This window comes from Natator depressus, chromosome 1 (assembly GCF_965152275.1).
Source record: "Natator depressus isolate rNatDep1 chromosome 1, rNatDep2.hap1, whole genome shotgun sequence".
Classification (NCBI taxonomy): Eukaryota; Metazoa; Chordata; order Testudines; family Cheloniidae; genus Natator; species Natator depressus.
Window position 1 is genome coordinate 115239099 of NC_134234.1, and position 27812 is coordinate 115266910.

General features: G+C 42.7%; 2 protein-coding genes across 8 annotated transcripts in view; one reads left to right on the forward strand and one right to left on the reverse strand.

Moving 5' to 3' along the window:
• Nucleotides 1-5632: 5632 nt before the first annotated feature.
• On the forward strand, nucleotides 5633-25622 carry MFSD9 (major facilitator superfamily domain containing 9). Of its 7 annotated transcripts, none has more exons than XR_012641162.1 (8): nucleotides 5633-5705; nucleotides 10332-10419; nucleotides 12557-12600; nucleotides 14096-14225; nucleotides 16238-16447; nucleotides 17022-17196; nucleotides 17882-18033; nucleotides 21412-25622. XR_012641162.1 is itself a non-coding variant. In XM_074964766.1 (8 exons), the coding sequence occupies exons 2-8, from the start codon at nucleotides 10350-10352 to the stop codon at nucleotides 21422-21424; spliced, it is 726 nt and encodes a 241-aa protein (XP_074820867.1). In that variant the 5' UTR covers nucleotides 5633-5705; nucleotides 10332-10349; the 3' UTR covers nucleotides 21425-25622. The 7 variants fall into 7 exon arrangements, 5 of the variants coding, with proteins under 5 accessions (XP_074820867.1, XP_074820873.1, XP_074820880.1 ...); XR_012641163.1 differs by having other exon boundaries at nucleotides 17882-18027; XM_074964766.1 differs by having other exon boundaries at nucleotides 17022-17128.
• Nucleotides 24049-27812, reverse strand: part of SLC9A2 (solute carrier family 9 member A2) — a 36615-nt gene continuing 32851 nt past the window's right edge. The window contains exon 12 of the mRNA XM_074964746.1: nucleotides 24049-25526. Coding sequence (XP_074820847.1) covers nucleotides 25156-25526 — 371 coding nt within the window. The 3' untranslated portion in view covers nucleotides 24049-25155. The remainder of the gene's footprint in view (nucleotides 25527-27812) is intronic.

A 27812-nucleotide genomic window follows, 5' to 3' on the forward strand; every position in this document is an offset into this window, starting at 1 on the left:
TCCTGGGGTGTGCTGCCCAGGGCAGGTGGAGGGTCCGGGGCTTCCCACAATGGCCTGGGCTCACTAGGCAGCTTTTACCACAGCCCAGCTCCAGCTTCCAGCCTGGCCAGAGGGAAAGGCCTCAGGGGGAAGAGGAGGAGCCAGGGGTAGGGCCACCGAGGGAGGTGGGGGCAGAGCTTCTGCATGTATCCCACTTTGCCTTTTGAAAAAGGTGTCACCCTATCTGTCACACTCATCAAAGTGTATAGCTTTGAGGTTGCAGTCAATAAAAAGACTAATTTTCATGTCTCAGATCTGTAAATAAGCACATAAGAATGGCCCTGCTGGGTCAGACCAAAGGTCCATCTACCCCAGTATTCTGTCTTCTGACAGTGGCCAATGCCAGGTGCCTCATAGGGAATGAGCAGAACAGGTAATCATCAAGTGATCCATCCCCTGTCGCTCATTCCCAGATCTTTTAGAAGAGATTACTCTTCAGATACTACTAGTATGATCAGCAGTTTTAAAACTCCAATCCATTTACAGTGCCTCAAAATTTTCTGGACTGGTGGATTGTAAGTTTTTCTTCTGGGCTCAATCTGTATATGAAAAGTTGAAATGACTGCTAAATGCACTCTAGTGATCTGAAGTTGTAAACCAGAATGAAATAAGTCATTGTTAGATTTTGTAAGTTTGATGATAAATGGTACATTTGGGGGTCTTGATCTTGCCTATTTGTAATGCTCAAATTCAAGAATGTGTTCCATTTACTGCAATAAATTGCATTCGTTGTCTTAGATCTGTCTCACAAAATGATTTTAAGAACTTTAGATGAAAATTTATAAGGCTTAATATTTTGTCTCTCTTGCTGAGGGACTGAATATGTTCTCAAAATTTTGTTAAATTTTAGGATGTGCCTGTGATGGGAGTTCAGAGGGCCACACAGTGGTTAGCACATCTGACTTCCAGTCCGTTGCCTCTGTCAGGGCAGTAGAGACACCAGTTCCTGATCTTAGGGTGGGAATCTTCAGCTTTCCACCCACATCTGGGCCTCCGTGGCCCTTAACGTTACATATCTGGGAATTTGGACTGTCTTCTTCTTGTCTTCAGGTCTTGTTCTCAGAAGACAAACACAACTCCATCTCCTATTGTGTACCCTATTCTTGATCAAGACCTTAACTCTGTAACTGACTATTTAAAAACACATGAAGGTATAATTTATCAAGCTCGCAGGTACACATCAACTGTTGATTTCTTTTGTCAAACATCAACTATCATTCTTGGTTTTACCAAGTGGCTAGAATAAATTAGTAAACTGATAAGGACTGACACAATGAATTTAGGAGGACATATTCTATAAGAGAGGCTTTGGCTAGAAAGGTGATGGTAATAGGTCAAGGATTGGCAATCTTTGGCATGTGGCCCATCAGAAAAATCCGCTGGTGGGTCGGGACGGTTTGTTTACCTGCAGCGTCCGCAGGTTCAGCCGATTGCAGCTTCCACTGGCCGTGATTCACCATTTCGGGCTAATGGGGGCTGCAGGAAGTGGCGCGGGGCCTTATGTGAAGTCTAATTCTTCTTAAGACATTATTGCAGGTTTTGAAGCATTGTCCAAGACTTTAATATTTTAAAATAGGTTTTGTTTTATAAAGAGTTTATGCTTAATGTAAAAATATTGAGCTGCTCTTCCTTCGAATTTCTTAAGTTTTCAGAAAGTGTAGCCTTGCTGGGTGATTCCTAAGTGGCTGAATTAAGAAACCTCTTCTGGTTTTAACATAATAATAATACGTTGCATTATATGGCAATCTTCATTTGAGAATCTCAAAATGCTTTACAAACGCTATTTTATGTATTTGAATTAAAAGGCAGCATAAAATAATGCCTACCAAAGTCTTGACATTCAGAAATACACAATACAAAAATAGAAATACAGAGCCAAAACAGCAGCACAGCTCCTGTATTACAAACCAAAACCTCTTAGCATCCATCTCTTCGACCATCTCAGCCCATTTCAAACACCAAATCGAACAAATGGGCTTTGCAGTGTACCTAGCAGGTCAACAAGATGAGAGCCATTTCAGATTACTGGGTGGGAGGGCATGAGAAATTTTCTACATAAGAACAGCCATACTGGGTCAAACCAAAGGTCTGTCTAGCACAGTATCCTGCTGAAGGTGACCAACTAAAACCCCTCCAACGCATTATTAAGGATCTACAACCTATCCTGAAGGATGACCCAACACTCTCACAAATCTTGGGAGAAAGGCCAGTCCTTGCCTACAGACAGCCCCCCAACCTGAAGCGAATACTCACCAACAACCACATACCACACAACAGAACCACTAACCCAGGAACCTATCCTTGCAACAAAGCCCGTTGCCAACTGTGCCCACATATCTATTCAGGGAACACCATCACAGGGCCTAACAACATCAGCCACACTATCAGAGGCTCGTTCACCTGCACATCCACCAATGTGATATATGCCATCATGTGCCAGCAATGCCCCTCTGCCATGTACATTGGTCAAACTGGACAGTCTCTACGTAAAAGAATAAATGGACACAAATCAGATGTTAAGAATTATAACATTCATAAACCAGTCGGAGAACACTTCAATCTCTCTGGTCACGCAATCACAGACATGAGGGTCGCTATCTTAAAGCAAAAAAACTTCAAATCCAGACTCCAGCGAGAAACTGCTGAATTGGAATTCATTTGCAAATTGGATACTATTAATTTGGGCTTGAATAGAGACTGGGAGTGGCTAAGTCATTATGCAAGGTAGCCTATCTCCCCTTGTTTTTTTCCTACAAACCCCCCCCCCCCCCCAAGACGTTCTGGTTAAACTCGGATTATTGCTGTGCACATTGTAAGATGAGCTATTGCCAGCAGGAGAGTGAGTTTGTGTGTGTGGTTTTTGGAGGGGGGGTGTGTGTGGGGGGGGGGGGTGAGAAAACCTGGATTAGTGCTGGAAATGACCCACCTTGATTATCATGCGCATTATAGAGAGGTTTCAAAGAGGGATGGGCTATTACCAGCAGGAGAGTGAGTTTGTATGTGTGTCTGTGTGTGTGGGGGGGGAGGGGTGAAGAGTGAGAAAACCTTGATTTGTGCTGGAAATGGCCTTCCTTGATGATCACTTGATGATCACTTTAGATAAGCTGTTAGCAGCAGGACAGTGGGGTGGGAGGAAGTTTTGTTTCATGGTCTCTGTGTGTATATAATGTCTTCTGCAGTTTCCACGATATGCTATGCATCCGATGAAGTGAGCTGTAGCTCACGAAAGCTCATGCTCAAATAAACTGGTTAGTCTCTAAGGTGCCACAAGTACTCCTTTTCTTTTTTCTTTTTACGAATAGAGACTAACACGGCTGTTACTCTGAAACCTGTCTGCCAACAGTGTCCAATGCCAGGTGCCCCAGAGGGAATGACCAGAACAGGTAATCATCAAGTGATCCGTCCCCCTGTCGCTCATTCCCAGCTTCTGGCAAACAGAGGCTAAGGACACCATCCCTGCCCATCTTGGCTAACAGACATTGATGGACCTATCCTCCATGAATTTCTCCTCAAGGAGCCAGCTAAAGGTTTATAGTTTGTGTGGTCAGATTCTTCTTTTCAGGGCTGGGTGCAGAAAAGTGTGTATGAGCTGGGGGAGGGGTGGCTTTAAACCATCTTTAGTGCCCCTTGAGTTTTGGCTCCAGGGCTGCTCTAAGACGCATCGGCTCCTAAGGACCATGGGTGTGCTGTCACACCTTTACAAACGAGCCGTTGCATAGTGTGCTCGGGCCAAGACCTCTCCTGCCCTTTCTACTTTTGATACAGTTTAGTATCAAATTTGCAGATGATACTAAACTGGGAGGAGTGGTAGATACGCTGGAGGGGAGGGATAGGATACAGAAGGACCTAGACAAATTGGAGGATTGGGCCAAAAGAAATCTGATGAGGTTCAATAAGGATAAGTGCAGGGTCCTGCACTTAGGATGGAAGAATCCAATGCACCGCTACAGACTAGGGACCGAATGGCTAGGCAGCAGTTCTGCGGAAAAGGACCTAGGGGTGACAGTGGACGAGAAGCTGGATATGAGTCAACAGTGTGCCCTTGTTGCCAAGAAGGCCAATGGCATTTTGGGATGTATAAGTAGGGGCATAGCCAGCAGATCGAGGGATGTGATCGTTCCCCTCTATTCGACACTGGTGAGGCCTCATCTGGAGTACTGTGTCCAGTTTTGGGCCCCACACTACAAGAAGGATGTGGATAAATTGGAGAGAGTCCAGCGAAGGGCAACAAAAATGATTAGGGGTCTAGAGCACATGACTTATGAGGAGAGGCTGAGGGAGCTGGGATTGTTTAGTCTGCAGAAGAGAAGAATGAGGGGGGATTTGATAGCTGCTTTCAACTACCTGAAAGGGGGTTCCAAAGAGGATGGCTCTAGACTGTTCTCAATGGTAGCAGATGACAGAACGAGGAGTAATGGTCTCAAGTTGCAATGGGGGAGGTTTAGATTGGATATTAGGAAAAACTTTTTCACTAAGAGGGTGGTGAAACACTGGAATGCGTTACCTAGGGAGGTGGTAGAATCTCCTTCCTTAGAGGTTTTTAAGGTCAGGCTTGACAAAGCCCTGGCTGGGATGATTTAACTGGGAATTGGTCCTGCTTCGAGCAGGGGGTTGGACTAGATGACCTTCTGGGGTCCCTTCCAACCCTGATATTCTATGATTCTATGATTCTATGATCTAAACTATTCTCAGTGATAGCAGATGACAGCACAAGGAGTAATGGTCTCAAGTTGCAGTAGAGGAGGTTTAGGTTGGATATTAGGAAAAACTTTTTCACTAGGAGGGTGGTGAAACACTGGAATGCGTTACCTAGGGAGGTGGTGGAATCCCCTTCCTTAGAAGTTTTTAAGGTCATGCTTGACAAAGCCCTGGCTGGGATGATTTAGTTGGGATTGGTCCTGCTCTAGGCAGGGGGTTGGACTAGATGGCCTCCAGAGGTCCCTTCCAACTCTGTTATTCTATGATTCTATGATTCTTTTCTCCGACACAGCCCTTACGCCAGAGCTGTCACACTGACCCGCAGAGAACCCCCGCACCCCATGCTGGGGGCCGGCCGCACAGCCGCAGCCCCTGCGTTTGGCAGCGGGGCAAAAGTGGGACTGCGGGAAGCGAGAACGGGTCCGCACAACGGCGCCCTCTCATGGGGCGTAACAGGCGCAGTCTGGCGCTGGACGCTGCAGGAAGGCACTGACAAGACTGGTCCCCTCCGGTGACGGGTACCACCCACCTCTTAAAGCCCCAGCTCCGGGAATCTTGTTCTTCTGTGACAATCCCAGCAGGGGTCCAGCTGCTGGGCGGGGGGGGGGGGAAGATGGGGGAACATGATTTTTAAAGGCTTCAAGCCCTGATGACAAATCAAAACCACCTCCACCGACCCTCGCTTATCACTCGTGTGAGATCATGGCTGGCAAATACGCGACCCCGGTCTCCGAGGCTCTGACCAGCTGGCTCTGCCCGACCGCCTGGCTCAGCCCCAAGGGGGCCCCGCCCCGCGCTGCGCCGCGCATGCTCCTTCCCCCGCTGCGGCCGCCGGCGCCGGGCGTGGCTGGAGCATGGGGGCCTGGGAGCCGCCGCCAGCCCCGCGGCCGGGCCCGGCGGCTCCTCCTGCTCCGCGCGGGGCCGGGCTCAGCCGCTTCGTGCGGTGCCTCTACCTGGTGGGCTTCCTGGTGAGTGCGGGGCCGCAGCATCAGGGACCTGCCGGGCGGGGGCTCGGTCCCCCGCTTCCTGCCCTGGCGGGGGGGGGATGTGTGTGTCCCGGTTCTTGCCCTGGCGGGGGGGGGGAATGTGTGTGTCCCGGTTCCTGTCCTGTCCTGTCCTGGCGGGGGGGGGGGGGGAGGGGAATGTGTGTGTCCCGGTTCTTGCCCTGGCGGGGGGGGGGGATGTGTGTGTCCCGGTTCTTGCCCTGGCGGGGGGGGGGGGGATGTGTGTGTCCCGGTTCTTGCCCTGGCGGGGGGGGGAATGTGTGTGTCCCGGTTCTTGCCCTGGGGGGGGGTGTCCCGGTTCTTGCCCTGTGCGGGGGGGGGAGGGTGTCTCCACTGGAACACTGCTGCTTGTCTCCACTGGAACACTCAAAAAACCCTGAAAAACAATCCTCAGCTCCATTGCCCGGCACTCCTGCACCCCATGGCAGATCTTCTCTGCTGTTTGATGGGGGATGTATAACAAATGTAACCTTAAATATGTGTAATCCACGTATAAAATATAATCTATCCCATACTGTAAATGACCCTAGAGCATCCGGGTTCGAGAGCTGCCTTTTTATAGTCTGTTCGGACACCACCCATTTCTCCTGTGTCTGTATTTAATGTCATTGTCATGGTTGAAGCTCCCATCGCATTGACATCAATAGCAACTACCTGGCCAAAAAAAACCCTGAGGTTCCTGAGGGAGTCCTAAGGGACTGAAAAATTCCTCCAAATGTCTGAGTTTAGGGATGGGCAAAGACAATCTCTGTTCTGTTCAGTACTCACCACATCCATGGCACTACTGAAAACCCTGAGATTTTGGAGGCAGTTCTGAGGCCTACGAGATTTCCCCAGGATCTGACACTTTGGCTAAAAGCTGCATTCCAGCAGGCATACCCTTATCCTTGCTGCTGTCCTTTATTTCCCATCAAATAAGATGACCATCTATTCAGTATTTTAAGGCATATCATTTATTTAGTGCTTACTTCCCTATGACCCATATCCAATAAGGAGTTACATTTTATCTGAGTGATTCTTAGTATGTTTTCAATAACCATACAAAGGATCGTGCACTGTTATACAAAAATCATGCATTTATATATTGACTAAAACAGTGTGGGGTAGTTTCTCCTAAAAATAAGGTTTTTTTCCCCCCATACAGTTGTCCTTAATTTATTTGAAATGTATATGGTCTACCCTAGTCTCAAATTATATCTTCATCTTCACAAAGTGGGACTAAAGGAACATCTTTGGTTTACAAAGTCATATTTTTAAAACAACTTTTCTTATTTTTTTTTTAAAAATGATTGGATGTATATTCTAGTCAATAAATTTTAGTGAAGACAATTTGTCAGACACTTTTATTGAACTAAATCATGTTAAATCTTGCTTTCTGAGCAGCTCTTGTTAAGGGATTGAGTGGTTTGTTCTGTGGACTCGGAAAGGGAGCTGCACTCAGGAACTCTTCAGCTCTAATCCAGGCTCTGTCACTGACTTCCTGTGTGGCCTTGGATGAGTCTCTTAAGTTTTCTGGGTCTGATTCTGCTTTGGCTGTAGAACTTCCAACCCTGTCCTATTCCCAAATCTCCCCCTGCATGCAGCCATGCAGCATGCCCCTGTTGAGCTGAGTATTCTGAATGGGGAGTGCAGTCACCAAATCCTGTTCAGCCCCTTGGAAAGTGGTACCACAGTGGTTTCTGTTGTCAGACGCCACAGGTGTGGTGCTCTGCTCTTGTTCAATGATGATAACAGTCGGCTGCATGCGTGTTCCTGCTGTGTGCTGCCCCAGCTCTGCGCAAATAGCTAACACAGCAGACCCCGAGAGAACCCCGAAAAACCACAGACTCTAGTAAGATATGAAGGAACCCGAGCCAGGTTTATTGTCAAACGAAGCACAGTAATAGTTCCCTATAGACTCTACAGGGCATACTACGAATTTGTGCTCCCTGGCAATGGACGCCGCTCAGTCAGTGGCGGGACACTCCACTGCCCCCTAGGCTGGACAGAGACACCCCCCCCCCCAGGGATGTATTCTTATACACAGGTACAAACAAGTTACATAACACTCCTGACATATTGAGGTGCAACCCCTTTACGTAACAATGCACCACCCTTCTACGCAGTAAGGTGCTGCCTCTCACCTTGTACATGTTGGTTCGAACAAAACAACTCTATCCATCATACTAGCCTTTTGCCCCTGTCCTTGTTATCTATGTGGACGGTATAAGAATGTTCTTGTACCATTTGTGTGTGGCTCTGGTATCCAATACACTTTAGATACATGTATGTGCAACAGCATATATTTATGCAACATCAGCCCTTTCCTTGCCAGCTTCTGCAAGCAGGGCCTGCCTCTGGCTCGCAGCTTAACTTTGCTTTATGTCAGCAAAGTCTTGACCATTACTTTAGCTCAGGCATTAGGTCTCATACCAGGCCTCTGATACCAAGGGTTTATGTTTCAGGGCCTCATCTTACTACAGTTTCATGCAAATATAGTCTCTATTAACATAGGCAAACTAGCCATTCATGTCTGGGACTTTGAGTGCTTTCAGTTCAACTAGCCAGTGTGATAGTTTAAGGCAGAAATAAGCATCTAAGATTGATGAAACGGGAAAATGCTTTTGTATGTATTACTGCAAGTTACTTTTGTTTAAACTAGCCAAAGAGAACTGACTTTTTTCTTTTATGTCTTTTATATCGTTTTCCATCATTTCCCCCTTTGATAAATCTATCTCATTTTTGCTTTTTTTCCTTTGTTTGTGCTTCCTCTTTAACTCTGTCTTTTTCCTTACAAGTCTGAAAAAGCAGTAGGCAATAGTGCTCCATAGAGCTTGTCTGTTGTGCTGCATCCGATGAAGTGAGCTGTACCTCACGAAAGCTCATGCTCAAATAAATTGGTTAGTCTCTAAGGTGCCACAAGTCCTCCTGTTCTTTTTGCGGATACAGACTAACACGGCTGCTACTCTGAAGCTTACATTTGTGTTTGCAATGTTTCATAAACTGCCTTATGCTCATTAAAGGTAATAATTAGAACCCTTCTAATACTGAGGTAAATTTACTTTGCCATAGAAGGCAGTTGGCACATTTCTAAGGGTGACCACTGTGAATAGTAGCTGAGCGATGTCAGTGAGCTGTTGTCTGCTACATAACCTTCCCATAGCCAATAAATTAGAGTTTAGAATAACATACACTTCTCTCTTTAAAATAAGAAATAATTGCTGTTCTTCACTGACATGCAAATGATGATAACAATTACTGGGCTTAAATATTGTGTTACTTAAGGAGTGCCAGGGATCAGCTAATTAGTTTTGTGAGTGTATGTATATATAAAAATTAGCCATCATGACTGCTTAATGAGATATTAGAAGCATGTGACTCGATGGTATTTATAATGACATCTCTGTTCTAGTTTTGGATGGACTATTATGAATGTTTAGTGCAACTGCAGTAGTCTCTGATAAAAGGTGAGACTGCTTCAGTAGTCCCCTTCAGCACAGTTCTACTTTGATGTAGAAGTGGCATGCAAGCAGCATTGTACAGTAAAGAATTAGCAGGTCAGTGTGGTAAGTTAACAAAAGATAAAAATTTGAAAGGACAGGCCAGGAGATCCTTGTACAGTATCGGAGTGAAGAACCCTCACATGCTGTCTCGTCTTCCTCTGATGCTACTGAGGAAATCTCTGCTTCCCTTATGCTTTGCCTTGCCTCTGTGCTGTATCCTACACTTTGCCATTGTAATGCAAGAAAAATAATGTAATCTATTTACAGGAATGGGCTGTCTTGAAAGTCTCTCTTCCCATTATAGATGATGTTTTTCAACTGAAAGGCTACACTTTACATGCATTTTCCGGTGCTTTAAATGTTTGTTTTCATAACTTAATTATTTGTACAGAGAGAAGCTTTTTTTTTTATTTCCATGATACACCAGACTATTTATATTGCTGTATTAAAAATGCAATATAAATAGTGTAAGCCTATCATTTTGAAAATTCAGAATAATTATTCAACTTCCAATATATATATTAAGCATTAAATATTTCTTAACTAGATCTTCTGAAAATGTGTAGTACTGCCTTTTTCATGTATTTAGAACCATTCAGAAGATAAGTAGTTCCTGTCAGTTTTTAGCTTAAAAAATTGTAATTTGTGAACATACCAGTCAAATTGCAAGGATTATGGAATGCAACACAACACATTCTCTGTCATGCAAAACTTTTTATTTCTTGTTGACCAGATCAAACTTTTGGTCAGGGGTGTGATGAAAGTGTGATTTGTGATCAGCATAGCTGTGCCTTCTAGAACCCCTAGTGTTGATGCAATTATGCCAGCAAAGCTGTGCTTTTACCAGTACAGCTTGTTTCACTCAGGGCAGCTGGAATAAGCTATACCAGCAATAAGCTGCATCCACGCTAGAAGCACTTGACCAGTATAATATGCTGGTATAGCTGTGCGGGTGGAGCCTTCCAAATGTAGACCTGATCCTAGATTGTTATTCAATTAAAATATAAAACCCTTTTAAAATACAGAATCATTTATTCCTAAATCTTGACTTTCTGTATCTTTGTAAATATGCTCAATTACTGAAATTCCATTCTCCCTATTCTTTCAGGACTTCTTTGGTGTAAGTATGGTTGTGCCTCTGTTAAGCCTTCATATCAAGTCTCTAGGAGCAAGTCCAACTGTTGCAGGAGTAGTAGGTGAGTACAGCATGGGTACTGATTACCCAGGACATGATGTAGAAGTCAGATACAGTAACTCCTCACTTAACGTTGTAGTTATGTTCCTGAAAAATGCGACTTCAAGCGAAACGATGTTAAGCGAATCCAATTTCCCCATAAGAATTAATGTAAATGAGGGGGGGGAGGGGTAGGTTACAGGGAAATTTTTTTTCACATATATATATACACACACACACACAGTATAAGTTTTAAACAAACAGTTTAATACAGTACACAGCAATGATGATTGTGAAGCTTGGTTGAGGTGGTGAAGTCAGAGGGTGGAAGAGGGTGGGATATTTCCCAGGGAATGCCCTACTGGTGAATGATGAACTAACATTTGGCTGAGCCCTCAAGGGTTAATACGTTGTTAATGTAGCCTCCCACTCTACAAGGCAGCAGGAATGGAGGGAGGGGAGATAGCATGGTAGACAGACACACACACCCTGTGTGAGAGAGATGCACATTTCCCCTTTAAGAACTCTGACCTCACTCTAAGTACATTGCCTTTTTAAGTATATCAGGAAGTTTAGACAGCAGCTGTGGCCAGCAAGCTCTCTCTGTCCTGAGCCCCGTTGTGTCGTCTCCTCCCCCTCCCCCCCCAATATGGAGAAGGAGTAAGGGGGGGGGCAGGAGCAGGGGGGAGGGGGACACCCTGACATTAGCCCCCCTCCCCCCAGCAAGCAGGAGGCAGGAGCAGCACATGGCAGTGGGGGGAGGGACAGCTGAACTGCCAGCAGTTGATAGGCAATTGATAGCCTGCTGCGCGGCTGCTGCACAGGGAACTTAGGGGAGCGGGGAGCTGATGGGGGGCTGCCGGTCCACCCTGGTTCCAAGCCTCCATCAGCTAGCTGCAACGGGCTGCTCTTCCTGCAAGCAGTGGACAAAGCAGGCGGCTGCCAAACAAGTTATGGGGGAGCATTGTGCAACTTCAAACGAGCATGTTCCCTAATTGATCATCAACGTAACAATGTTAACCAGGACAACTTTAAGTGAGGAGAAAAGGAGTACTTTTCTCACGAAAGCTCATGCTCAAATAAATTGGTTAGTCTCTAAGGTGCCACAAGTACTCCTTTTCTTTTTGCGAATACAGACTAACACGGCTGTTACTCTGAAACCTTTAAGTGAGGAGTTACTGTATGTATCATAACTAACCTTCAGTAGCCACACAGTGGAAAACAATGGCAAGATCTAAGCAAGACAGACATTCTTCTGCAGCTGATTCTTCCCCCTTATAATCATGATTGTCCCACTATTAAGTCATTGAATTTCTTCATAGTTGTCTTCAGAAGCTACTATATGGTGGTTCCAAATGATGACCTTTTTGGATTCTGTAGCTTCCTCTCCTCCACTAAAGTGATTCTGGGGTGCTGGCTTATAACACAAATACAGGTCTAGTGCAAGTTTAGAAATCGTAATGATGATATAAATGTCTTCTTTATATCCAGATTTTTAATATCCTGCCTTTTCAGTTTGCATGGAATAGAACTCCTTCTGATGTTAATCCTATTTCTGAGTTTAGTTGACAGAAATGTTGTTTATGCAGTGACTTCAACGTACAGTACATTATCATCTCTACACTTTGCATTGACTTAAGCGTTCAAAAAGCCAGGGAGCTGGGGTGTCCTTTAATCAGTAAAAGAGGCTGATAAATATTGTACTGTTGACTCCATGCTGGAATTGTTGTTTTCTTTCTGTTCCTTCTCTCCTACTGCCAATTGCTGCTAGGTTCTTACCCTTCATTTTGAAGGGTAGGATTTGCAATTTCTTCCAGGCCTGCTGCTACAGTGCCCTGTCATAATGTTTGGTGTAGGATGCCAGCTGTCCCAGTTTCAGTTATTTCTCCTGGCAAAGAAGCATACTGCTGCTTCCACTCTTCTCCGTTGAATAGTGTTGCAATTTTCAGACACTCAGAAAAAGAGGAAAATTCATCCATCAAAGTGGTGAAAATCTTGTTCATGCTGGACTCCACCCCTGCTTTTCCCTATTGCCTCTTCCTATACTTCTAATTAATTATTTTGTTAATTTTCCCACTTTGCAGAACCATTTTAAAGCCAGTTTCACAAGTCTGTTCATGCTTAATTCTCAGTGTCTTTTTTCGCTATTTTTATTTTAGGATCTCTTTATGGTTTACTGCAGCTCTTTTCCAGCACATTTGTGGTAAGTTTTGAATACTGGATCTTAAATATATATTGGTGTTTCTATTAACTTTGCAGGAAAATTAAAAACATTAATGGTAATATTTTGGGGAATGTGAAACCGTACATTTGCTAGCATAGCCCACATACCTCCTGTTCTGTCACATCTAGTGGTACTGAGACCACTGAGAGAGAGAGAGTGATTGAGTCTGAGTCTGCTCTACAGCCTTAGCTAACAGCTGCTTGTCTTTTAGTTCATGTGGTAGAGGCTCATGCTCTAAGCTCCAGAGGTCCCTCGTTTGATCCTGCTCTCGACTACCAGGGTCTGTCGGCGTTACACTAGTGTTTACACAAGCCTTTGAGGTTGGAGGAACTGCTCTTACTCTATGTGGACTTTTTGTTTCAGTTATAGGGACTAATCAGATCCTAGTACACAAGATGAAATTTTTAGCTGAAAACCAAATCTCTGCCTAGATTTGAAAGTAGTAGTTTAAGCAGTCAAATATTACTATGTGTCAGGCATGTTACATTCTGTTTAATGTTGTGTTGCTATTAGAGCAGTTTTCTTTAACGCGGTAGCCTCCATACAAGAAATAGTATCATAGGCCAGATCTCTGAAATTGTTATATTCTCCGATTAATATGGAGTCTGTTGTAATTTGCCATTGGCCTTAATTCATGCAATGTCTCTCAAACTTTATTTTTTCCCCACAGGGTATGCTTTTTCCCCTCCTTTCCCAAAACAAATATGCACAAGGACACAACCCAAGGCCATAGGTCAGGAATGCGTACTGTACCTGCCAACATTCAAATCTGTACTTTGGAGCCAGTGCTCCTAGGTTTCATCCACCCATTTTGCACACAGTCACCTTTTCCTCTGTCTGTTGCAGCTTGCCTGAACTTATGTGTAAGGCTCCTACCCTTCCTACTTAAAGACCCTCTTCTGCCATGCTGCATGTGGTGAATTAAATTGACTTATTTTATATAGGTTATCTTTTAATTTTCCCCTTCCCGTGACCTCTTTCTGTTTGTCTGCCCTCAGACTGATAGCTCCCTCAAGCCAGGACTGCCCTCTTTGAGTGTTTGGCAGGCATCTAGCACACAGTAGTTGCTATCATATATAAATAATAATGGTCAGTGTTGGTGTGATGACATTTTCATTAGACTGTCGCCCATGATATGTCACTAAATTGTCATGGGTTTACATAAAACTAAGATGAGACATTAAATTAAATTAAGCTTGGCTTTCATACCTCATCTAGTAAAATTAATTCATGGTGGAAGCAGGTGCCTCTCTGATTGACTTTAGGGTTGAATTTAGTCCATCATGTCCAGCCTCTGGCATCTAGACACAATACTATTATGAATGTTATCTAATCTGTTTATGAATGTTTCCACTGATGGTCCCTCAGGGACCTCTTTTTTGAGAAAAGAAGTAATCGATCTAATTCAGACATGCATATTGTTCACAACGGGTTGTTCAACACTATAAAAAACACTCATTTATTGTCTTACCAGGGCTGCTGGAGTGATGTAATAGGAAGACAGTATTCCCTGATTGCCTGTATCCTCTTCAGTGCAGTGGGTTATTTGCTGCTTGGCATGTCCACCAGTGTGTGTTTGTTTGCCATTGCTAGGGTACCTGTAGGTGAGTAATTGACTTGGTACTTGGATTTATATTTAGTCCAACATTGGTTTGAGAATTATTGCTGGGGAAATCATGGTATTTAGATGTGGGGACAAGCTAGATAGCAGCTTTGAACAGTTTTACTTATCACAGGTACAATGGTTCTTTGGCACCTATGGAACCCCAGCTTTGAAAAGACCTCTAAGTTGATCTTTTTACTTTTTTTTTTTAAATGAGACATGTGACCAGTGATTTCTCAGGGCTTGGGTTTTTTTGAGGGTGGGGGAGGGGGTAAACAACTTCTGAGACACTTCAGTGCAGGGACTGTTTTTTCAAAGGGTGGGTGCTTGTCACTTCCTGAAAATCAGGCCACTTTAACGTTTCTCAAGTTGAGCACGCAAAGTCACTAGTAACTTCTAAAAAAGTTAGTCTGTGTGCACCACATAACATCATATAAGATCTTCAATACATTTTTGTCATACTGAACATATATTTCCAAATAGGATATCATCTAAAAGCTTGGCTCACTACTTAACAGAATGTGTATGTTGTGTAAAAGCATATTTGTTAGTGCCACTAACACGAAGTTTCCATCAACGGACCTAGGGGTTACAGTGAACGAGAAGCTGGATATGAGTCAACAGTGTGCCCTTGTTGCCAAGAAGGCCAGTGGCATTTTGGGATGTATACGTAGGGGCATTGCCAGCAGATCGAGGGACGTGATCGTTCCCCTCTATTTGACACTGGTGAGGCCTCATCTGGAGTACTGTGTCCAGTTTTGGGCCCCACACTACAAGAAGGATGTGGAAAAATTGGAAAGAGTCCAGCAGAGGGCAACAAAAATGATTAGGGGACTGGAACACATGACTTACGAGGAGAGGCTGAGGGAACTGGGGATGTTTAGTCTACGGAAGAGAAGAATGAGGGGGGATTTGATAGCTGCTTTCAACTACCTGAAGTGGGGTTCCAAAGAGGATGGCTCTAGACTGTTCTCAGTGGTAGCTGATGACAGAACAAGGAGTAATGGTCTCAAGTTGCAGTGCGGGAGATTTAGGTTGGATATTAGGAAAAACTTTTTCACTAGGAGGGTGGTGAAACACTGGAACGCGTTACCTAGGGAGGTGGTGGAATCTCCTTCCTTGGAAGTTTTTAAAGTCAGGCTTGACAAAGCCCTGGCTGGGATGATTTAATTGGGGATCGGTCCTGCTTTGAGCAGGGGGTTGGACTAGATGACCTCCTGAGGTCCCTTCCAACCCTGATATTCTATGATTAACGTCTCTGTATGATAAAACTCTCATAACAGGTTTTTAAAATTCTGACTATCTAGCCTCATTTCAAAGAAAACTTTTTTGTTTCCTTGATAGAGGAGGCAGTGGGTTGGTTTTGGTTCTTTTTTTGTATGATAAAGAAACTTCAGTGGTTTGTTTGATAAATCTTTAAAATTTTAACTACCTCTTTAGAGTTTTTGTAATGCTCCTATATTGCCAGTGGTTGTGGACTGTGGTGGTGTAAGGTAATCCTTTTGTGAGGAAGGAGCAGAGAAAGAGATTTTATTGTGCACGTGTGGCATTTTTAGAATGGCCCAGAATTCATATTAATTGTTGCTGTTTCTCAGCCTACCAACACCTACCGGTTAACAACCTGTGATTGTACTGTACCAATTGTAAGTGTCCGTAGCCAGCCGTGTCATTCTTTCCCCAGCACTGACTACAAGATGCGATGTCTCTGGTAGTTGCCTCACCTCTACTGGGATCCACCAATCAGAGGTGCTGCTTCTATCCTATTTGAGCTGTTGTGCTCACTTGACGCAGATGTCTGTTTAACATGATTCCACTAGCCGAGGGAATGGTTGCTGCCAAACTCGTCACACGTCCAGCTCACCACTTCCATGACACAACCTCTATAGCTCTGGCATTGGACGATTTCTAGCTTATGGAATTTTCAAACAATAATTAAACACAACCTTATAAATTACATCCTATGCTAAATAAATATGATATCGTTTTCCTATATGTTTTTATGTTAACTTGCAGGTATTTTCAAACACACTCTCTCCATATCAAAAGCTCTTCTTTCTGACTTGGTTTCTGAGAAAGAGCGCCCTCTTGTAGTAGGACATTTCAATGCAGCCTCCAGTGTTGGTTTCATTCTGGGTCCTGTGGTTGGTGGCTACTTTATGGAGCTAGAAAGTGGCTTTTACCTGACATCTTTCATCTGTTCTTTCATCTTCATTCTGAATGCTGGTAAGTTGTATGTAGTATTTTGCACTTCAGGCTTTTTCAAGAGATTTGTCTTCGTGTTGTTTGTACAGTAATTTGACTGTAATCCCTTTCTGTTCTGTGCATTCAGACTGCTCTTTGAATGTGAACTACTTCTCACGTTTTGAAAATAGTTCATTTAAGACAGCCTTTCCCCTCTTTATTTCTTTTTTATATCCAGATACAAGAGATGGAGTGTTGTTTTTGTGTCTAGAGCTGGAGAGTGGGAGTCTGAATCCTGGGTTCAGTTCTCAGATCTGCTATGTATATGCTGCATGAGCAAGTCACTTAACCTTTTTCTCTCTTATTATAGAGCCCCATTTTAAATATGGGGAAACCAATAGTAACTACATGGGTTATGTTGTGCTTAATTTTTGTAAACTGTTTTGTGATTATTTTAAGATGAAATGTTGCCAACAAAGTGCAAAATACTTTCATTTGTCTTTGATTTATACAATTAGAGACGCCATTAAAACATAACAGTAACTTACATGTTTGAGCATGGGGTAAAGAGTGTACCTGTCTACAATTAACTGATCGTATTGCATTACCTCTACAGGCCTGGTCTGGATGTTACCATGGAGTGAGGAACACACAGATAGTAATGAAAATGAACAGACCACCAGTAACAGCAGAGTGACAGCAAAGGCAAACTATGACCTGCAGGTTAAATCACTAGTTAATGGAGCAATGAAATATGATACTCCCCTCCAGTCCCTATGGATTCCAGTTGGGTCAGTGCTGAAGAGGATTAAAAGCATTGCATGCTCTGATCTGTGGGATGTATTTTTAGTACGGCTACTAATGTCTGTAGCTGTAATGCTGTATTATAGCAATTTTGTTCTGGCAATTGAAGAGAGATTTGGGGTGAAACCTAAGCTCACAGGGTACCTCATAAGCTATAGTAGCACCCTTGGAGCACTTGCTGGTTTTCTACTTGGACCAATAACTAGACTTTATCAACATAACACTTATGCACTTTTATTACATTCCACTGTTCTCACCTGTGTGTTGATAATGCTATATTCCACAGCACTCAGCATATGGACGGTCATTTTATCGTCAACATTTTTGGCGTTTTCAACCACTGTAGGACGCACTTGCATCACTGACCTTGAGTTGACCCTGGGTGGGAATCAGGCCAGTGGCACGCTCATAGGAGTTGGTCAGTCTGTGACATCTGTGGGACGCATAATTGCCCCTCTTCTCTCAGGAATTGCACAGGAGTTCAGTCCCTGTGGCCCTCCAAGTCTTGGTGTGGGGCTGGCGCTGGTAGCTATTCTGATAATGCTCATGAACACACCACGATATTGCAGCGGTAGAACTGCTAAATTAAAAAGTGAATAGCAGCTTATTTTGGACAGGCTGGTGCATCATCAATAAAATGCAAAGCACTAAAAACCTGTATTGTACCAACAGGCTGTTTTCTCAAAGGAATGGTACAAGTTCAAGGGGAGGCCAGCCTGCCTGAGCCCTCAGATTCATACAGACTTATCTGCTGCAGGATCATACCTCAAGACAGGAATGCTCAGAGCTGTAGTTCAGAGAGAAATTCTCTTTCAGAGGTGCAGGTATCATTTAAAAACTTACATAAATTGAGAATTGTATTTTCTTTGTGCTAATAAGGTTGAAATCCCTTCAAGAAAAATGATTCTGAGTATATAAATGACTGATGAATAATCCAGTTTGCAGCCCCACATTGAAGCATGACGGTTAGACTGATAGGCTCTTTGACTGAGAGAGACAGACTAGTGAAGTTTTTTATTTAGACAAGTACAATTTGTTATGTGCACTTATCAGTATGAGACATTAAGGCTGACCTGTATAAACCATTGGCCTCCTGTGACAATGGCTTGTTGATAAATCAGAGGTTGCATATATAACTTGTGACACATGCTCTGCCTAGAAGCTTTCCCATGCAGCATAATTAGCCATTCCCAACTGGCTAGCCGACATTCTGCTTTCACTCCTCTGTTCCAGTATTTCTGGTAAATAGAGCTGTGTATGCTCTAGTGCTTATTTTTCTTTTATATATACTATATAAAGTATTTTAAGAGAAAATGCCATCGTGCAGAGTAAGGGTGATTGAAGATGAGACCACGTAAATTACAGTGAAATTTGCACTAGTGGTACCTGGACTAGTGAACACCTCCATCTGGCAACCTTCTCTCATAAGTGAGTATTTGAAGGAACTCCTAGAACTTCCTGTGCAATTTTGTTCCATCTTCATTTTAAGAATAACCACTCTTTCCTATTCTTTAAATGGTTGTTTAAGATACATTTTGGAAAATCTAGTGATGTTTTAAAGTGTTTGTTCCACGTAGGATTAATCCACTATTTTTCATCTCTGAAGACATAAATTTAAATCCCAATTTAGGTAACCAGGGAAAATGTGTGTTTGGCAGCTTAATCTTCGTTTGTCTGCATCCATTTTAGCAGGCCAAAGCTAATGGAGGTTGATGCGGGTAAAGATTGAAATGCATTGACAGATTTATGGAGATGGTTTCCATAGTGCTGACCGATACTATACCAGGTTCAAGTCAGCGTTACTAGCCCATCACGTTTTTGAGCATTGCATTTGAGCCACTGTTTTTAAAAAAAGTTTGTTCTTATAGTGCCTTTTATCTGAAAGTTTCATAGCACTTCCCATTTAATTATTTGATGTAGTATACAAAGCCGCTCTGCAGATTTTTTTAATTGAATTTAGCATATATGATGTGCACATGCAACTTTAAATCTTACTTCAGAGCTGTCACAGATGGCGTTTTGTAATTTTGTTTTTAAATCAACTTTTCTCCTTCTTAAAGTCTCTTCTCTTACAGAGTGCCTGCTCCTGTTTGAAATCACTGGCAAAATCCCTTTGATCTCAGTAAGAGCACAATGGGAGCACATATATATATTTTAATAACTTTAAATTTTATAGGCGGACACAATGAGACTAGTCTATATATGTGCTTTTTTTCGGGAGGTACCCTTGATTTCTGTGTGAGAGTTAAGCTTCATGCAAAAAATGGAATCTTCTCATTTTTAATGTACTGTAGATTTCATCTTTTTTTTTATTGTGCCCTGGGATAAAGTTTTGCTATGTGACTTAGGCACTTAGGAGCCCAAGTCCTATTGACTTTCATTTGAGACTTAGGCAGCTAAGTCACTTTTGATAATTTTATCTCTGGTGACCATTTAAGCAAGAGCCTCAAAACATCGCCCTCACTAATTCTCTTGCCCTTTTTCCCTCCACTAAGGAAAGAAACATAATTCCCCAGAACAGGGACCTTTATCATAGAATCATAGGAGATTAGGGTTGGAAGAGACCTCAGGAGGTCATCTAGTCCGACCCTCTGCTCAAAGCAGGACCAACCCCACTAAATCATCCCAGCCAGGGCTTTGTCAAGCCGGGCCTTAAAAACCTCTGAGGATGGAGATTCCACCACTTCCCGAGGTAACCCATTCCAGTGCTTCACCATCCTCCTAGTGAAATAGTTTTTCCTAATATCCATCCTAGACCTCCCCCACTGCAACTTGAGACCATTGCTCCTTGTTCTGTCATCTACCACCACTGAGAACAGCCTCTTTGGAACCCCTCTTCAGGTAGCTGAAGGCTGCTATCAAATCCCCCCCTCACTCTTCTCTTCTGCAGACTAAATAAGCCCAGTTCCCTCAGCCTCTTCTCATAAGTCATGTGCCCCAGCCCCCTAATCATTTTCATTGCCCTCCACTGGACTCTCTCCAATTTGTCCACATCCTTTCTGTAGTCAGGAGCCCCAAACTGGATGCAGTACTCTAGATGTGGTCTCACCAGTGGCGAATAGAGGTGAATAATCACTTGCCTCGATCTGGCATGCTTCTACTAATGCAGCCCAGTGTGCTGTTAGACTTCTTGGCAGCAATGGCGCACTTTGCTGCTGCCACTTGGAATGAAGTGGAAATAAAGCATAGTGAACTGGTATTTGGTATAAAGGATTTAACACCTTTGGTGGTTGTCTTGCCCGACAACCAACAGATAGAAAGTCATCCTAACTTGTGACACTGATAACAAAAGTGTGGGGCTTTCTTAGACCAAATGCACCATGAAATTAGTTTACACTAGATTTAACAATTGTCTGCATACCACTCTTTGGGGTGATAGGACTCAGCACTTCATTTTTTATGTTTATGCACAAGCTGAAGCACTTTGTGCTTTCCACAACCTTTTTTTTTTATTTAACATTGATTTTTGGTTTGGAAGATATATTGTATTTTTCTTACTGTCTAAATCTGTATTATGGAAAATTAATATTTGGAGTGAGAAGCCTGTGGAAGATGTGGTCTCAGGGACATACTGTAGCTGATGCTACTGGACAAAGTGGCTGTATTTATAATATAATGTGATTTTGAAGTACTTTAGAAAGGATTACTCTCTGTAGTGTTAGTTACAAAAATTGCACTAAAATTCTTTCTTTTAAAAAGCAATAAAGTGAAATGACATTCCATTTTTAGTAATGTTTCAGTCATTGTCTTCTGTTAACTTTATATATTGTTCCTTGTAATGCATTTGAGAAGACAGGTGACCAAGTCAATGGAGTTGGATGGGATGCACATCCAATGCAGTATTTAGTTTCCGTGACTGCCTTCTTTCAGTTCTTTAGTCTTCCTCTGCCTGATTGACTTCTTGGGTCCAGTTGACCTCTTGCTGCCTGATCAGCTAGGCACCCATTCAGGAAAACATCTCTATTCAGGACATCATTTAAGCATGTGCTTAACTTGAAATGCATATGTACGTCCCACTGCCTTCTGCATGTACTTAAAGTTAAACGTGAGTGCTTTTCTGAGTTGGGTCTAAGAGCAGAAGGAATTGGGGAATGGGGCTGGGAAGGCAGTTCAGTTGCATATGGTAGTTGAAGGGAGTGCAAGAGGGTTCTCCATTCCTTAGGAACTGCTGGTAATACCTTCTTGTTCTCTTATTCCTGTAGTCCCCAGAGATGAATGTACTGTCTCCAGCCCTGTCACCAGCTTCCCCTGCCAGTCCTGCTCTCCAGCTTGCCTCTGTTTTCTGGCTCCAGTCTATGCACCTCCCTGACCTGACCACACCCCTTTACACAGGAGGATGTTATTACTAGGGGCTGCTCCTACACTTTTCTCCCAATTTCCATGTTGTTCCTGGCAGTGCCTGCATCTGCAAGGTTTGGATTCCCCTCTGCGGAAGGTAGTTGCTGCTAAATGCTATCTTTGGAGATGCCAGCTTTCACTTAATGGCAAATGGGATTTGATCTCTACTTCACCCAGGAAGGCAGGGCCATCAATGGATAAAAGAGAAACAAAGAAAGAAAGGGGAAAGAGCTGGAATGCAGGTTCTGAGACTGGGCGTCCAGAGCCACCATTTCCAGTGCCTAGGAAAATAAGCTTGGCATCTTGCCATTCTCACCATTGCCATCCCCATGAGTCACACCTCACTGCTTTTCGTCTGCCTGGAGTCTTGTCTTGGGGGGTTTTTTGGCTTTGCAATTCACCTCTTGAAGCTTCCATGTTTAATCATTATTTCTAGTCCATATGACTGTAAAGAGAGCTTTCTGAACTTAAGACAGCACAGCTTTGACTCAATAGGACTGCAGTTAAGGTTGAAACAATGGCTCGAAGCCGGTGGCATGAACACATTCAATCGGATGTTAAGTCAGAAATTATTGATCATATTTTAAATAGCAACACACAATATTTCACTGCACAGAAATATCAAGCTAATGTTTTTATTCCATGTAGCTGAATGTTGCATACATGTGAAAGGATACTGCTATAAGCTTTCAAGTTCAACCAGATTTATTTTTTGTGTTCTCTGTGTATGAATTTACTCCAACCCACCATCACATCCTGCAGAATTACAACACCTTGCCTTCCAGAAAGTACTTCGTGAATTGAGTGATAATATGTTAAAGTTTCATTATAACCAGATGGCTAATCTCCCCCAGCCCTTCAATTTCAGTCTCCAATCTTTGAAATATGCCCCCACTACTTAACCTGACAGAACTCAGGTCCCAGTTGTCTCTGGACTAGACCAAGGATTTAATGCCCCAGTGTGATATCCTATTAGAGGATCTGTGCTAACCTGCAAGAAGTATTCTCTTTGTTAGGTAAACAAAGTGCTGATCACTGTCCCTATAGATCCCACAATATTTTTCACAAGAACAAGTATGTTAATTTCATCATCCTGGCCAAACTTCAGTTTAATTCTGTCTCCCTAAATTTCTCCCTTTGCTTCTGTGTTACAGAAATTATTCTGTCATTGCAGACTTGTTTTTCTTGAAGGGAATGAAAACCATGTCTATAGTCTATACATCATTTCCGCCAATAGATGGTGCTAGGCGACAGACATTTATTTGGCTTCTAATTTCCCAACACCCACAAACTTTCTTTGACATGGGATAACAAAAGACAAAATTCACATTATAGGCTATAGCTGAAGGTGCTGATTAGAAAGTCTTAAAGATAATGTTCCAATTTACTTTCTCTCTGTAGGGAAAAAGGTAGTAAGAAACATACTTCAAAATATTGTGAGTCTGTAACTGTATGGTATGCGTTTACTTACTGCTCTTCATTCATAGATCTCAAAATGCATTTAAAAATAAGCATCATCCTGTTTTATAAATTAAGTAATTGAAGTACAAAGAGGTTAAGGCCCAAGTTTCCGAAAATGGCCCCTAATTTTAGGTGCCTCAGTTTTTGGGTATGCAGTTGGGGCTGTCTTGTCAGTCACACTGAGGACCCGCGACTCCAGCTGAAGTCAGTGGAGCATGCAGGTTCTCGGGAGTTGTGAGAAATCAGGGGCCACTTTTGGAAATTTGACCCTAAGTGACTTGCTCAGTTAAAAGTCGCTGATTTAGTCCTTATCAGCAAAGGAAAGAGAGAGTGAGTAAAAAAAGATAACATTATGCATGCAGAAGGTTAGTTTGGTTTAAAGTCACAATTCAAACTTAATGCAAACCCCCAAATATCATAACATAATCTCATGATGGGGAAAATTTGGACCCGGATTCAAATGTGAAAATTCCAGCACAGGCTCATTTCTAATTCGGATATGACAAGAGTGAGTATATGCTGATCATTCAAATAAGTGTAAAAGGGAAAAAACCCAAGATGCTGTTGAAAAATGAATTCAAAATTATTTGTATAAATTAACATTGTAGCATCACCTCACTCCATCATAAACCAAAGAGAAAAAGATGGCCATGCACAGGTGACTGATTCCCACAATAACTAAACATGGCCATGGTTCTTTTTGCAAAAATCAGTATCTCACAGTAGAGAAATTATCTTGACGTGGGCCTTTGACTGAGACTTTAAAAAGATCATCTTTCCATCTGCACACAATTGAAAATTTGCATTTGACAGACGCGAGAACTCCGCATAACCTGAACGGTAGAAAAAGATTACAGTAACTGCAGCAAAATTTAGGAAAGTTTGAGCCATCCAAAAAAAACCCCAAAACAACCCTCAAACATAAATAAAACAATAACGGCCAGCTCTAAACTGAGATGAGAAAGACATGGGTGTTTTAGCAGCAGTAATAGTAATTTATTTATTTTATGGTAGTATCTAGTGACTCCAACTGAGGCCCCATTGTGCAACATGCTGTACAAACAAAAACAAGAGATCGTTCCTGTCCCACAGAGCTTACAATCTAGAAAAAGACAAAACAGACAAAGGAAGGACTAATATCCCCATTTTACTGAGGGGATACAATGAGACCAAATGAGCCACCCAAAGTCACAAGCAGTGCTGAGAACTGGACACAGATTTCCTGAATCCGACTCCATGCCTCACCGTGACACCATCCGCCCCCTGCCTGTGATGAGTGTTATAACAATTCTGCTGCATTTCCACAGCAGCCACAAACTGAGACAGAGGAGGCATCAACTCCTCTGAGGGCCCAATCCTGATAGCACTCAGCACCTATCTACTCCCATTGAGATGAATGAAAGTTGCGGGCATTCATTGCACTGAAGGTGCTCAGCACCTTTCACTGGTTATATGCTGGGGGAAAAATGTTGATAGGATTACTCTGGAGCTAGTGTCCTTCACCTGTCTTTACCGCCCATTTTCCATGAACTGAGTGTGTTTCAGAATCTGCTTCTGTAGCTAGGTCTTCTTTTTCTGACCTTGTTCCAGCCTTCACAACCCCTAACTGCATCCTACTATCCTGGTCATTCTAACAATAATCTGCAGTGATTAATGTATTTGTCTTGCAAGGTCTATGGGACAGGGGCATAGTGCAATTTTCAGTGCTATTCACATTAAAAATCTGATCTAGACAAGCAAAATTCAATCATAAATAACATCTTAAATGTACTAGAATATTTTTAAACATTCTCTTCATTGTATGAGTTTTTAAAACATTCTTAGTTGGATAATTAAATATCAAACTTGGGTTATTTGGTTCCAGAGCTGATGGTTCCAGAGGTGGTGATGATAAAAGGCACATTTTCCCCTTAGTAGTAAAAAGAACATAATTGTCAGAGCATTGCTAAAAGTTGTTCATAAAAGATGTTTTCTTTTGCATCTTGGGTTTAGTATTTGCTGTAGTATTTCATCCAGTTAATTATATGGGCATGCAACCCAAAGGATCCACACCAAGTTTTTAAAATAGATCCCATTGTGCAGTCAGATGGTTTAGAATACTAATTTAAATCTGTAGTTTATTATTGTTAGTTCTACTTCAGCTGTTTTCAGTATGGCTGATTCGGAGATGTATTTTTATGCCTTTCAGCTTCTGATGCCCACCTGACTATTCGCGGTGGTGGCATTGGTCTTGTTGGTCTAACATCTTCAGTCAAATTTTCTTCACTCGCTGTTCCAAATCTTGGTCTCGATAGCAGTGGTTGCCTGAACCCTCTGGACGCTTGAGCTTCATTGTCCGTTTCTCTGCGATCTACCCTTCCATCCTGGTCTCCATTAACTTCATTTCTCCACTCCATTCTAAATTGCCGCAGTGGCTGCTGCTGGCTCTGGTCTCGCAAAATTTTTCGTGCTCTGGGTTTTAAATTGAGCACTGTGGTAGGAAGCTCCAATTCAGAGTCACTGCTGTCAGCACCCCCTACTGTTAATTTTAAAACAAAAATAAAATGTTAGTTGAAGAATATCACTGTCTACACAGTGCTGTAAAACAAAATAACTGAGCCATGCACAGTATCAACCACAAGAAATAAAAATGCTTATCTGTATTTTGAAATTCACAGCCATTTTGCCTGTTTTCCCAGAAATTTGCACAGATAGAATTTTGCACTTGTGCACAGTTGGCTGAATTTTTCACAAGCATTTGTGACATTTCCTTATACACTTCCAGTTGTTCTAGACAGCAGTCCCATCTGCTCCCTTCCACTTACACGAGGGAAAGGGAATGCAGGCATGTGGATGGGGCTTCTAGGGCACTTGGGGTCGCAGGGCTTGGACCATAGGGCTAAATATTGCAGCGTAGACATTCAGGCTCAGACTGGAGCCTAGGCTCTGAAACCTGTGATGGGGGTGGGTCTCAGAGCCCAACTGACCCAGGCCCTTAGACTCAGTGACCCGGGTTTTTTATTGCAGTGTAGATGCATCCATAGGTTACATCTACACTTCGAGCTGGAGGTGTAATTCCCAACTCGGGGAGACATACCCGCACTAGCTCTGATTGAGCGAATGCACTAAAAATAGTGTCGCCGCCATGGTGTGAGCAGTGGGATGAGCTAGCTGCTCCGGTACAATCCCATCTGAAATACTAGGCGTGTACTTGGGCAACTAGCCCCTCCCACAGCGCCACGGCTACAATTCTATTTTTAGCACACTAGCTAGCTTGGAGGGTATGTCTCCTCAAGCTGGAATTTATACCTCCAGCTCAAAGTGTAGCAGTGTCCATACTGGGAAAGTGTCAGGTCTGCTGCATTTACTCCCTCCCCAGCCCTGAAGAACTCCCACTGGGAATGTTCCACAGATATTGCTTTGGTAGGGTTTGTATGGGCAAGAGGGGTGGATGAGCTGCTCTTTGCGATGTTTTGCCCTCTCTGTGCAGCCATTATTACACTGGGCATCCTTGCCTAAGTAAATAGTACTCAAATCACTATTAAGTCAGCCTCTGTGCATGCACACTTCTCCCTGAAGGAACTGCATGGCCCAGGGTGGAGGAGGTCCAGAGAAGCAGCACGAAGGGACCAACCCTCCACCAGACAAAGGATCTTCCCTGGGGATCTGTGGAGGTGGTAGGTCATGTCTCCTCCTCTCTATGCCACCAGAAGGGACAATGTCAAGGAAATACCATGTAGTAAATCTTACAGTTTCCAACCCCTCAAACCCCTTCTCATTGGTCTCCCCAGGGAAGAGTACAAATTGTCTCAATGAAAGCTGTGGTAATTTATCAACAAATAATCTTAAATGGTCACTGTCTGGTAGTTTAAGTTGATAATATTCCTGAAGATAGATATAGATCAAAATGATTTTCCGTTTAGCAGCATTCCTTTAAATTTCTTAATATTTTCCTCAATATTTGCATACTTTCCATAATTTTAATACTTCCATATTTTATAGCATTTACTATTTACAAATGAATTGTGGTATTTCCTATACTTAAGTCAGTTATGGTGCTTTAAATCTATTTTTAATAGTATTTAAGAGGAGTACATTGTGGGACTGTCATAGGAATGGTTCCCATTAGTACTCTTCACAGCATAGAGGAGGAAGAGGTCAACAAAATATATCCTCATATAATTGTCCATTCACCCACATAATTTCACAGAAAGAAAACCTTTCTCCATCTCTGGTGGCAGGCTTATTTCTTTTTTTTCTAAATGTGTCAAATTATATATTTTTTGACAATTGAATAATCTTGAGGCACATTTCCTTTTCAGTGTTTAATTCTAGGTGACAGTGGATGACCTCTGTAGACAGAGCTACAGAATAAAAGGCATCACTACACTCCAGGAGAGCAAAGACATAATTACCAACTTGCAAGGACATGGTCCATCGCTAAACTTGTGTGGAGGTCATATTCCACTAATTATGGTGGGCAGTATGGTCTGGAAATGTCACTGAATCTAAATGTAGGTTTCAGAGTAGCAGCCGTGTTAGTCTGTATCCATAAAAAGAAAAGGAGTACTTGTGGCACCTTAGAGACATGCTCGAATAAATTTGTTAGTCTCTAAGGTGTCACAAGTACTCCTTTTTAATCTAAATGTATTGCATCTTCCTAGGGGTAGCTCTTGATTGTTACTTTACGTGGAAGAGAATCAGATGGAGCTCATTCTATCTACTTATAAATTATAATAAAAATAATATAGAGGGCAAGCCAGAGATGTTCCATTGAAACCATTTTTCTATGGAAAACTCAGATTTCAACAAAAGATATTTTTCA